Source organism: Chelonia mydas, chromosome 7 (genome assembly GCF_015237465.2).
Source record: "Chelonia mydas isolate rCheMyd1 chromosome 7, rCheMyd1.pri.v2, whole genome shotgun sequence".
NCBI lineage: Eukaryota > Metazoa > Chordata > Testudines > Cheloniidae > Chelonia > Chelonia mydas.
Genome location: NC_057853.1, coordinates 79,629,182 through 79,642,736, shown reverse-complemented (window position 1 = coordinate 79,642,736; position 13,555 = coordinate 79,629,182). Strand labels below are relative to the sequence as shown.

The 13,555-nt window shown below is 42.8% G+C and overlaps 1 protein-coding gene across 12 annotated transcripts in view; it reads left to right on the top strand.

The window, feature by feature from the left end:
- Positions 1–13,555, top strand: part of HERC4 (HECT and RLD domain containing E3 ubiquitin protein ligase 4) — an 81,131-nt gene that overhangs the window by 58,429 nt on the left and 9,147 nt on the right. For all 12 annotated transcript variants that reach the window (XM_037905884.2, XM_037905881.2, XM_043551232.1 and 9 more), the window contains 5 exons: positions 4,684–4,850; positions 5,618–5,684; positions 6,194–6,276; positions 10,511–10,694; positions 12,375–12,477. In XM_037905884.2, coding sequence (XP_037761812.1) covers positions 4,684–4,850; positions 5,618–5,684; positions 6,194–6,276; positions 10,511–10,694; positions 12,375–12,477 — 604 coding nt within the window. The remainder of the gene's footprint in view (positions 1–4,683; positions 4,851–5,617; positions 5,685–6,193; positions 6,277–10,510; positions 10,695–12,374; positions 12,478–13,555) is intronic.

The window sequence follows — 13,555 nt, the reverse complement described above, 5'->3', positions numbered from 1 at the left end:
GGCCTGCTAGTTGCACCCCCAAAAATAAGGAGGCCAAGAGACTGGACCTTTTTGGAAGAAAAACTTACTCTAAGGCCAGTCTCCAGTTCCTGGTAGCGAACCACCAGGCTCTTTTGGGGCATTATAATTTTAACTTGTGGGACTTCCCTCCACAAGTTTAAGGACTCCATGCCCCAGGAGGTGGCCCAAAAGTTGGGGGCTGTTGTGGAGGAATGTACCACAGCAGCTCGGTGCTCCCTCCAGTTGGCCTGGAATGCAGCTGATTTAGCCGCCAAGGTGGTTGCCTTGGCTGTGGTCATGAGGCGTAACTCCTGGCTTCCGACCACCGGCCTGTCCCAGGAGATGCAGTCCTCCATACAAGATCTTAGTTCAGTGGAGTCGGACTGTTTTCCAGTCAGATGGATGAGAAGCTGCAAGGTCTGAGGAACACTCGGGCCACCCTCCGTTCCCTGGGGATGCATACGTCTCAGTCTGCGAAGAATCCATTCCGGCAGCCCCTGCCTCCGAGGCCTTGGCAGCCTCGGCAGGGATGTATGAGGAGAAGGGACACTGGGTTCAGTCGCTGCCGCTCTTTCTCCTCCTGTTCACCTGCGCAATCTGGCCCAGTGAAACACCGTGGGGGGCCAGAAGCGGGCGTTTTGAGAGTGCACTTGAGAGCAATGCCCCAGTCACCTCCCTGGATCTGCTCCATCTTTTCCTCAGACTTCTCCATGCCTACCATTTGGTCAAGAGTCACCTCAGATGGTTGGATGCTAGAAATTGTGTTGCTGGGCTACACCCCCTCAGTTTTAGGCCACCTTCGTCCCCGTCCCTCTTCAGGGACCTTTCTCACAAGCAACTCATCGTTCAGGCGGTAAACAATCTCCTACAACTGGGGGCGATGGAAGAGGTCCCTCAGGAAATGAGGGGGAAAGGTTTCTACTCCCACTATTTCCTGATCCCGAAGGCAAAATGCGGCCTGTGTTCCATTCTGGACATGCGACGACTCAAAAAGTACCTCGGGAAGTTGAAGTTTTGCCTGCTGTTCCTGGCGTCTATCATTCCCTCCCTGGATCGGGAGACTGGTACGCCACTCTTCACTTGAAAGATGTTTATTTCCATATCTCTATCTTCCAAGGATGCAGACAGTTCCTCCATTTTATGGTGGGCCAGTACCATTTCCAGTTCACAGCGCTCCCCTTTGGCCTCTCCTTGGTCCCACGGGTCTTTACAAAATGCACGGCCCCAGTAGCCGCTTACCTGCAGTGTCAGGGGATCTGGGTCTATCCTTATCTCGACAATTGGCTCATCAAGGGCAGCTCATGGGGTCAAGTGTAGAGCAGCCTCAATCTGGTGCAGTCCACATGCTGCGACGTGGGCCTGTTAGTGAACAAAAATAAATCGACCCTCGTACCAGTGCAACGGAGAGAGTTTATTGTGGCGGTTCTCGATTCTACATGGGCTAGGGCATTCTTTCCGGAGACCCGTTTCTGAGTCATGTCAGATGTAATCTCCTGTGTGAGGGGCCACCCGCCCACCACTGCCTGTACTTGCCTAAGACTGCTAGGCCCATGGCTGCTTGTACTTAAGTGGTCCGTCATGCTTGGCTCCACCTCCGGCCACTGCAGGCATGGTTGGCGTTGGTCTGCATCCCCAACAGGCATGACCTGGACCTGGTAGTAAACATGCCAGGCCTCATTTGGGCATCGCTGGCGTGGTGGCAGGACCCCGCATTGGTGTTGTAGGGAGTTCCCTGTGCATCCCCGTCGCTAACTCTGGTGTCCGATGCCTAGGACCTAGGCTGGGGAGCCCACCTGGGTGAGGTCAGTACACAGGGCCGCTGGTTGGGGTTGGCCGCTCCCTCCACATAAATGTCAGGGAGCTCAGGGCTGTTCACCTGGCCTGCAAGACTATTTGGTCCCAGTTACAAGGCAAAGTGGTTCAAGTCCTGACTGACAACACCACCACAATGTTTTATATCAACAAGCAGGGTGGAGCCAGGCCATCTACTCTCTGCCAGGAAGCCCTCAGATTATGGGACTTCTGCGTGCAGCATGCCATTCATCTCATGGCAGCGCACCTCCCCGGAACCAGGAACACGCTGGCAGATTGCCTCAGCAGAACCTTCTCATCACATCACGAATGGTCTCTCCACCCCGATGTGGTTGACCAGATCTTCCGAAAGTGGGGGTCTTCCCAGGTGGATTTGTTCGTGACTCACCAGAACAGGAAATGCTCACCAGAACAGGTTCTGCTCATTTTGGGGGGTCAACAGGGGCTTCCGGTTGGACACCTTTCTACTTCCTTGGTTGGGGGCTCTGATGTACGCTTTCCCACTGGTGCCACTGCTTCACAAAGTCCTCATGAAGATGAAGTAGGAGAAGGCCAAGGTTATCCTGATAGCTCCGGGTTGGCCTCGCTAGCACAGGTGCTCAGCACGCTCATGGACCTGTCAGTGACGATCCCAATGCCACTGCCCCACTGGCCAGATCTCCTGTCACAGAATCATGGCCAGTTCCTGCACCTGAATCTGGCAGCATTGCACCTCACAGCTTGGTTGCTCTATGGTTAACTACTGAGGAATGGGAATGTTCGACCCTAGTCCAACAGGTCCTACTGAGGAGTAGAAAGCCCTCCACTAGAGCAACCTACCTACATGGGCCAGGAAGGCCGCCGCCAAGGCTTGTGCTCTAGCCTTCTACATTGAGAGGACCAAGCCATTTTGTAAGTCAACGTAGTTGTTGCAGTGACAGGATGAATAATCATCCAGTGTCCACCCAGAGAATTTCATCTTGGATCACAGCCTGCATCCGATTTTGCTATGATCAGGCAAAGCTGCCTCCACCTGCAATCGTAACCATCCACTCAACTAGAGCACAAGCCTTGGCGGTGGCCTTCCCGGCCCATGTGCCAATTTCTGATATTTCCAGGGTTGCCATGTGGTCGTTCGTCCATATGTTCACATCTCACTATGTGCTTACCCAGCAAGCCCGAGATGACTCTGGCTTCAGTAGAGCGGTATTACAAGCCGCTAAACTGTGAACTCTGAGCCCACCTCCAGGAATACTGTTTGTGAGTCATCTAGAATGGAATTGACATGAGCAAGCACTCGAAGAAAAAACAGTTACCTATTATTCATAACTGTTCTTCGAAACGTGTTCTGTAATGGGATCGACCCCTTGGGAAGTCACCTGATGTGCTAAGATACCACTGAGTCTACCTGTTCTGCCAGCATGGGCCCCCTTTAACCTGTCTTGCTGAGCCAGGCTCTTAAAACCTCCTCTAACACATACACAGGCAGGGTCACATCCAGCTGCAGATCAGCTTAAGGGACTTGCTCCAGTACTCAGATGTCCACCTCCCTTGAAGTACAGACCCAAAGATATATTCTGTTCACCTCTTCTCTCGATATGGAAGATTGTATGCACAATTTCTTGCCCTCCCAGTTAGAAATCACATAAACTTGGGTTGTATTATAAACCAGAAATAAATGTATTTAATTATAACAGGTGTATTTTAAGTAGTTAAGGAGGTAGCAGACAGAACAAGGCAGATTACTAAGAAAATAAGAGAGCACGCAAACTAAGCTTAATACACTAAAGAAACTGGTTACATGTGAGTTCTCACCCTAAATGTGGTTCTAATAATCTTCTTCACAGGCCAGACGCCCTTCCAGCCTGGCCCCAGTTCTTTCCCTCTGTTCAGTCTTAGTTGTTTCTAGCAGCTATCTTGGGTGAGGTAGCAGGGGAGAACTGACGACCAGGTCTACCTCACTTCCCACCCTTAAATAGGATTTGCATAAGGCGGGAGTCCTTTGTTTTCTAGTTTGGCCCTCCTTCCCTTACAGTGGAAAGTTACAAGAAGTCCCAGATAATGTTTTAGTATCAGGTGACAAGACTACCTGACTCTGTACTCTTGCAGCCATTCTTCACTGGCTGACCCTCACCTTCACAGGAAGACTAAGCTCTTGTAGAGTCCATTGTCCCTGTTGTTGGGCCATCCTCCCTGTCTGGCTTTTCCATTGTTGTACCTGAAGTGTTGGCAGTGGGCGTCACCCAAAGTAACATAGTTGAAATACAGATACATAGTCAATATTCTTAATTTCAGATACAGAAATGATACATGCATACAAATAGGATAATCACATTCATTAAATCATAACCTTTCCAATGATATCTCACATGAGCCATCTTGCATATAGTATATCTCAAGCATATTTTCATAAAGAATATGGAAAGACACAGTGTTGCTCATGTCCATTCCATTACCTGCCCTCCTGCCCCTCTTGGAGTTGCCGGGAAGAAGGAACTGAGAGGGCATAGGGCTGGTGGTGCCTGATATACCGATGCATGAACATGGCACTCAAGGAGGCGCCACAGCCAGCCTTACAGATACCGCTACGGCAGAAGTCTCCCAACAACTGTGCACGTGGGCATGTACACACCTAGAATGGAATGGACATGAGCAACACATCTTGAACACTTACAAAAGGTTAGGTAACCGGTTTTTCTCCTTGGATTTCAGTCTTTCTCGACTAGTTTAAAAACTTACCTGTTTTAACAATATCTATGAAATAAGATTATATTTTTATTTATAGAAAATGTAAATGAAATAGAACATAAACCTATTAAAAATCTGAAAGTTTTTCTTTTTTTAAGTTGACAAATGTTAACTCTTAACTCTTGTATTTTCTGTTCATCATAGACCTTTGAAGACAGTGACTTGTTCCATTTGATTGGTGTTGTCTGTGGGCTTGCAATATATAATTTTACTATTGTAGACCTTCATTTCCCCTTGGCTTTGTACAAGAAGCTGTTGAATAAGAAGCCTTCCCTAGATGACTTAAAAGAGTTAATGCCTGATGTTGGCAGGTGAGCTGATTATAAATAGAATGACAAGATAACCAGTGTATCATCTTTCTTATTAAATGCACGATGTAGTTTCCTGTAATGTACAAGGAATTGAATAAATAATATTTCAATAAATAGACAAAAAGCTCTAACTAGAATAATACAGTTAGGCTAAAAGTTGAGTTTGGATTTACACTACTGTTTTTTGACCCATAAACACATATTTCAGGTACTGAGATGAAGGATCAGGCAGCTATCATTCTGTTTCTCTCAGTACCCTGCGTCTTTTCTCATTCTGTGAGCCCTCTTGCTGCTTTCCAACTCCAAAATAAGAACCCTTTCACCTTGCTTCTAAAGTAGACATTTGGAGCAATTAAGGTCGCCAGAAATGAAGGAGAAACAAGAAAATGTTCAATAAACTTTGTGCTGCATTACAGCTGAAATGAAACATGAATCAGTGGAGGGTTTCTTAACTTTGCACTTCTGAATGCTAGTCATCTAAGTGAGAAATCCAAAGAAGATGACTGTAGATCAGTGGTTCCCAAACTTGTTCCGCCGTTTGTGCAGGGAAAGCCCCTGGTGGGCCGGGCCAGTTTGTTTACCTGCCGCGTCTGCAGGTAAACAAACCGGCCGGGTCCACCAGGGGCTTTCCCTGAACAAGCGGCGGAACAAGTTTGGGAACCACTGCTGTAGAAAGATATAGGACTGACAAAATACTGAGAACACTTACTCAACATATGTTAATTTTTCAATGCATTAAGATGAAGACTAAATACATTGTTTTGCAGAAGTATGCAGCAGTTACTGGACTACCCAGAAGATGACATAGAGGAGACATTTTGTCTCAACTTTACAGTAAGCTTTTGAATTTTTTTAAAGTATTTTACATGTAGCTTTAACTATCCATTATGATTGCCTCTAGCAGAATATATGTTACCAAAACCACTAGCTGCTCTCCAATTAGAAGTTTGCATTCAGTTGGTATTTTAATGTTAAGCTGATTGTGAAACGCTGCCCAGGGCTGAGGGCAAGTCTACACTACAGCACTACATTGGTGCAGCTGCGCCTCTGTAGGGTATCTGGTGAAGGCATGCTATGCTGACAGGAGAGTGCTCTCCCGTTGGCATAATTACTCCACCTCGTCGAGAAGTGTAAGCTACATCGGTGGGAGAGCATCTCCTGCCAATATATCACCTGTGTGAGCAGCACAAAACTTGCATCTTTCGGGGAGAGGGTGCTTTTTTGCACCCCTGAGCAACGTAAGTTAGATCGACTTAGGCAGTAGTGTAGACCTGCCCTGTGTTGAGGGAAATGGTCTTTTGGAACAGTAGATTAAGTGTACTCTGCATTTTACTTTTAAACAGATCACTGTGGAAAATTTTGGAACAACAGAAGTAAAAGAGCTGGTTCCCAAAGGTGCTGATGTTCCTGTGGTCAAACAAAATAGGTAAATGAATTATAATGGTGCAGGTGTAGTGGTCAGGTAGTGCTTCAATTTTAGCCTGTTTCAGAAAGGTATATCTAGACTGCTAAACATAACTTGCTCTGATCCAGAAATTAGCATATTTGGTGTGGGGGGGGAAGAAGCTTTTATTTAACATGATGAATTCTTCCAGCTGCTGAGAACATAATTCTTGCTGTAATTTATTAGTTGCTATTTGAAGTATGTTGTTTCAACTCGAATTTTTAACTTGAAAGCTATGTAGGGCCCATTTATACAATTCTCTTCATTTTATAAGGTTAGGTTGTTTGCTAAATACGCCTCCCTAGGGAAGACAACTCATCTCTCTTAATAATGGTCATAGACTGCTAAATGGTTAACGTAAACAAAACTGCACTGATCTGCAAGGAACTTGAGTATAGTTAGAATTTGCTGAGTAGCAATCAAAGCCTCCTTTTTTTATGCAGTCTTTTAGCCTCCCACAGTTTGGGAAAGGTAATTCTGGGGACATCTTTTCCTTTTGCAGAAAAGTTGAATGAGTCTGATGGTAAGGATCTTGTAACATTCTCAGGCAGAGATTTTTGTCATTGAAGTGATGGATTCTATTACTTCTCTTTAAAACAAACTTTTTTTTATTAATTCCCATTCCACTCCTTTCAGTGTATTGGCAGATGGCGATGGCACCACTTTTCCCTTTGTTGAGGGCCCTGACTTAGTTACCAACAATTTTTTTTTGTCCCCTGTCCATTCTCTCTCGCTCCTTCCCCTCACTCATATTTTTGTTTGTTCTTTTTTCCCCTTGGCTTTTTTGTGTATTTTCATTTTGCTTTAGTTTTTCTTTTTTGCATGCTCCTGTTTTTGCTTCCTTTTCATGGACAGGTGGAGCAGAGAACATGTGAAGGATGTGGATAAATTGGAGAGAGTCCAGCGAAGGGCAACAAAAATGATTAGGGGTCTAGAGCACATGACTTATGAGGAGAGGCTGAGGGAGCTGGGATTGTTTAGTCTGCAGAAGAGAAGAATGAGGGGGGATTTGATAGCTGCTTTCAACTACCTGAAAGGGGGTTCCAAAGAGGATGGCTCTAGACTGTTCTCAATGGTAGCAGATGACAGAACGAGGAGTAATGGTCTCAAGTTGCAATGGGGGAGGTTTAGATTGGATATTAGGAAAAACTTTTTCACTAAGAGGGTGGTGAAACACTGGAATGCGTTACCTGGGGAGGTGGTAGAATCTCCTTCCTTAGAGGTTTTTAAGGTCAGGCTTGACAAAGCCCTGGCTGGGATGATTTAACTGGGAATTGGTCCTGCTTCGAGCAGGGGGTTGGACTAGATGACCTTCTGGGGTCCCTTCCAACCCTGATATTCTATGATTCTATGATTCTATGTTCCTTGAGACCATGACGTGCTTATAGCTGAACTGAGGTTGTGAGGACAGGGAAAATATGGTTGGCTGGGCAGATTGCTGCTTGAGCCTATAGTATTTAGTCCTTTCTGTACCTGCTGACTCAGGAGAACAACAGTATCAGATATCCCATCCTGGACTCTCTTGACCTCATAGCTTGATATTTGGATGGGTGTCAGACTTAAAGCATTCATGTTTGGAGGCCATTCAAACTATTCGTAATCACAGCAGAAAATGTTATCGAACCAAATAGAGGTGTCCCCCCACCCCCCCAGTCTCTCTCTCTCTGGGTGCAACAGAACCAATTATAATCAGGGCCAGCAGGTCTTGCTTCTATTTTAGACTGTGTTGTCACTGTCAAGACAAATCTTTCTGTTAGCTTGCTGTGAATCCGGCTAGAAGTAATCAGTACATTCCATCTGCCAGTAGATGACTATTCTATTTTTACTCACCCAGTAACAATCAAATTCCTAAAGAGTCTGACTAGGATTTCCCCACCAGTAGTGAAGCCAGCACCACAGTGGGATCTTACTCTCATACTTTCAACACTTAACAGGCCATCTTTCAAACCGATGGCCATGTTCTTGATGTCCCATCTTCTATGAAGGGTGCCTTCCGGAGGACCATTACATTGGCCAGGAGAAAAGGCGAGCTGGAGGCCCTCATGGTCTACCTGCCATACACATACATTTCATAAAGAGAAGGTATCCCTTTGCCTCCACCCAAATTCATCCTGTAGGTAACTTCCGACGTCTGCATAAACCAGTTGATTTGCTTTACTGGTATTCTTTGCCTCATGCCTCCAGCGAGTAGATGAGACTTGGTTCTCTCGACATCAGATGAGCATTGGCATTCTGCAAAGAGTGAAATCATTTAGAAAATAAATTAGATTATTTGTTGCTATAGCAGAGTGAGCATGGGGACAAGCGATATCTGCGCAGAAACTCTTTAAGTGAATTTCTGGCTGTATCCTCCTCTGCTGTCAGTTGGTGCATCTCCCTCCGCCAGATGGGTTGAGTGCCCTTTCCACTAGAGCACAGACAACCTCAGTAGCATTTCTATAAGAAGTCCCTCTGCTAGACATTTGTAAGGGAGCAACCTGGAATTCCATCTGCACTTTCAAGAAGTATTATGCGTTGCTACAAGCCTCTTCTGCTGATGCAGCCTCTGGAATTGCAGTGTTACAGGCATCTGTACTCCTGCATCCTCATACCTCCCTTCCTATTTGACTACTGCTTGCCAGTCACCCACCTGTGAAATACTCATAGGGACCAGCATTCTCACCTGTCAGTGGAGGTTCTTTGAGATGTGTGGTCCAGATCCATATACCACTATTTGCCTTCCTTCCCCTCTGCTTCAGACACTACTGGATTTGTAGCAGAGAAGGAACTGGAGAGGTAGTTGCTCTGCACTTCCCCTTGTACCACTGGTATGGAGCACAAGGAGGTCCAGGGTGCAGGCACAGACCAACAGACATTATTTTCAAGATTTTCTGGTCTGAGATGCATGTGCTTGTATACCCATGTGTAGAATACAGATAGAGACCACACATTTTGAAAAAATCTCCAGTTACAGGTGAGTAGCCGCCGCCGCCTTTTTTTTTTTTTCTTTAAATTCTTGGCTGATAGTAAAGGATCACTATGGTGCTGCCAGTATTTGTGGGATTTCATTGTTAAGGAAGTACCTGTTGTTTCATGAAGATGTCTATTCACTTTTTTTGTTTTCCTGCTCAATTGTTGTATATTTACATGAATTGGAAGCGTGCCAAGAGATTCAGATACTGTCTGAAGTGTACTGGGAAGGTGTGTGCCTTATCAATAATTGTTAGTACTGATTATCATCTGACACTGACAGTGTTTTAAGAGTTTTTTTCAGTCCTCTATCATTTAGCACCCTTTATTTTCCTTTGTATGGCAATCTCAATTACAATCTTAATAATATTGTGAATATTGTAGCAACATTACCTAGCAAAAGATAGCATTGTAAAAATTTGCATGGCAACCGCCCAAACAAATGCCAGGCTGTTTGCAAGGTGCATTCAAATGATCCTTCTGAGATAAATGATGACCCTGATAAAACATAAAAATACTATGGATTTCCCTGAAGAAAATGTATTGATAATCTGCTAACAGAAATAATGGCAGCATGATTGAACCACTTAATGCTGACTAGACTGGTGTAAAAATATTCACAGTCAAAAGTAAACTAGTAAGTTATTGGATTTTTGCCATGTGTACTTGAGTGCAAACATTTCAAGTATCTTGCCTGAAATGTTCATGCTCGTTAGTAACAAGGAGTAGTTCTCTTAGTTAAACTATTTTCCCTAACCGTAATTAACCCTTTCTGTCTGACCCAGACACTATACAGAACGTAAGATGTCCATGAGAGTTATGAATTTGTCTTCCAACACTGAGCATACACAATCACTCCCTAAAACTGAAAATAATCCTTTTTAGTAAAGGAACAACAGTGACTTGAATAATTAGTTTAAGATCACTATACTGTGAATCAGCATTTTAAGAGGCAGGGCAAGTCTCCTGAAGAGCCAATTCATTGTGGAGGGTACAAATAATTAAAAGGCTCATGTTGTCTGAAATGCATTATTTAATGTTGTTCTTTGTCCAGTCCATACTCTCTCAGTTTTGGGAAGAATTGAATTCATGCACTGCTCATGGTCAAAGGATCTTCATTGTGGCCATAGCAAAGACCATAGGCAGAATACAGTATCTTAAAAATTAGTATTTTGTGCTAAGTTGACCATTGATTTATTTATAGAAGAATGGTGCTTAACTATCTTCAGTTTTTTAAAATGTGTTTGCTTTTGTCTTCACTCTACAGGCAAGAATTTGTAGATGCCTATGTGGATTATATCTTCAGTAAATCAGTGGCTTCCTTATTTGATGCATTCCATGCAGGCTTTCATAAGGTGTGTGGTGGTAAAGTTCTTCAGCTCTTCCAGCCCAGTGAGCTGCAGGCGATGGTGATTGGGAACACAAATTATGATTGGAAAGAACTGGAGAAGGTAAGTGCTAGTTTAGTTAGAATACATTAAATTGGTATACATTTAAAATGCAAAAGCAAAACACTTGATGGTATTGCCTCTCCAGCACTTCCTGCCCCCACATTCCTGTGTTGAAGTTAAGCTTTCCAGTTTCCCTAAAGATGAGGTAACAGAATTTTGCTAACAGTAAATGGAGTCTCTTTAATTTCTACAGATTCATCCTCACCCTTAATGTTTCATATCTGATCTCTCCAAAATCTCTTGGACAAACGTTGCGGAGAACTGAGAGAGAACCATATATATTAAATTTTTAAGGGGAAAAAGTTAACAAAAAATATGTTTAATACATGAACTTTTGTGTTCAAAGAATTTAAGTTTAAGGGTTTCTGGTGGTTTCACACATCTCTTGTTTGAATGATAGTTCCATCTACTCCAAAAACCATCACAGAGCTCCATTCACTGGCAGGTGACCTAGATGTGAGTTCTGTTGTTGGGTTTTTTTTTATAGTGCCCCTTATTATCTAGACACACAAACCATTAGGAATTTTCCTTATTATAATATGCAACGCATTAGTCAACAAGTGGCCAAATATATTTTAGTGCATGGGTGCGATGACAAGGTTGTGTAGTCCAAAACAAGTTATATATTCTGAATTACTTTTGTGTGTTGCCTTATGAAGTCATGCAGGCAGAAAGGAAATTAAAATATTTTAAAATGTTTATCCAGGTGTTTTATAAACTGAAAAAAGGTCCATTTCCTTTTTTGGACTATAAATCCTTAAAACATCTTCTGGACATTACACAAGTTCCATTTGTGTTGTTTGGTATCACAAGAACCCTGCTGTGTGGAATTTCCTTCTTATTCCAGTGCCATTCATTTTCTTTTCTTTCAAGTCTCTCCCTATAAATCCACAAATACTAATCCATGCCATTAATGAATGGGGACAGTAGTTTTGTAGTATTAAAAACAATAGCTCTAATATAGAACCTTCCGCTAGGTCTCCTAGTTCATTTTGTGTTTTTTGGTGATGAAGAGGTGCCTATCCCTGAACTCTGTGTACCATGGCTGAGAACAGTAGATGTTAACAAGTAGTAATACACCTATATTTCATAGACTTCTCATGTGATGCTACAAATCCTGCTTATATTGGATAAAGTAATAGAAAAAGACACCCAGTTTTAGTGTTCAGTGTAGTAGATGTACACTTTATTGGGAAGGCTTTAGGATTTTTGTTTAGAAGCTAGGATTTTTCAGTAAATGCACACAAGAAATTTCTTAACTTTCAGAAGGATCCCAAAGTCCTTTGAGTCACTGTACATCCACCACTGAAATGCGGTGGTGGTTAAATAATGTTACTGTGTACAGTCAATAAATAATAATGTATTCAACTGAAAGTGCAAGAGGCATTTATATAGGCAGAATGTAAATACCCTGATTAGAATTTACTGGTGTTAGAATCATTTTAGTAGTAGGATGTTAACTGGTATCCAGTGTGGGAGAAAACATTATCTTTAGAGGTAAAAACATAAAAAAGTAAACTTTGGTGAAAAAAATAAAAATGCATATAGAACAATGACATTTGTAGTTTTGAATAACTCAGGAGCAATGTGTTGTCTCTTTCTACATACAGTATTTACATATTCAGAGTGTCCTGATATTTTGTGAATTTGACTAATAATCACATGTTTTGGTCACTTCAGAACACAGAATATAAAGGAGAATATTGGGCAGACCATCCTACAATTAAAATCTTTTGGGATGTTTTTCACGAGTTACCACTGGAAAAGAAAAAGCAGTTTCTGTGTAAGTATTTGAAACTAGTCTATGGAAATAGGAAACCTAGTAGGATTACTGTAGCTTGATACTTTTCTAGAAGGGGACAAAACAAATTATACCTAATTTTAATAACTAATAATTATATCTACCTACTTTTTAAGGTGAATGCATCAGGGGAGTTTTTGTCAATAACTTTGTGTGTGAGTCTTGTAAGGTCACAAAAGGGTTGAGTTGTGGGGCTCTGGGTTGGTATTTGGATGGCTGTGGTCACGTTTGGTTAGTTGTTGGGTAGTCACCAACGGCAACCAATCTATTGTACTTCATTAGTTGGTGAGTGGATGGTCGACAATGATAATCATGTAGCTTGTTCTGGATTTCCTTATTTGAATGACCCTTTAATCGCTTCATAGTGGCCAACAGGGTAGAGCAGCACTGCCATGCACTTTGGTATTTATTTATTTATTTTAATATGTAGGCCATGGCATTCACCACTGGATTCACCAAGTCCTGATAAATGGTTTTATTTTGGGTGGTGGATAGCCTGGTTAATTCAGACTGTTCTCATTGCTTTGCTGATGCAAGTACCTCCCCAGTGAAGAAATTTCAGGTTACTTTTCAGAAAAAAATCAAGCACATTCCGATAGAACTGTTTACACATTTCTCTCTCCTCATGCAGTATTCCTACAGCTGTGACCAGTTGAAGTGCTCGCTCTGGAGCACCTGTGGTTTTGTAGCAGAGCTCTCAGCAGGACATTTTTCAAGAAAGCCCTTGTTGATTTCCCCATTCACTCAATGATCTATAATAGTCCAGATTTGTTGCCCTTCATAATATGTTGCAGTGATCAACTTTTTGAACAGGTTCTTGGGGAAATCTGAGGTGGTTGGATTATTATTCATGGCAGTCAGTAAACTTAAAATAATCGCAAACGGCTGAAATCCCCAATCTCATTTGTCCAATAAATCTAGGAATTTTGTCCATCCCGGAATAGGCTCCTTTTCATTACCTCCAAGACTTACTTTTTTCTTAGGTGGAAATATAATTTGATATCACTTGATTGTAAACGCTAAAAGATTGTAGCTATAGGCGAATAATGGAAAACATATC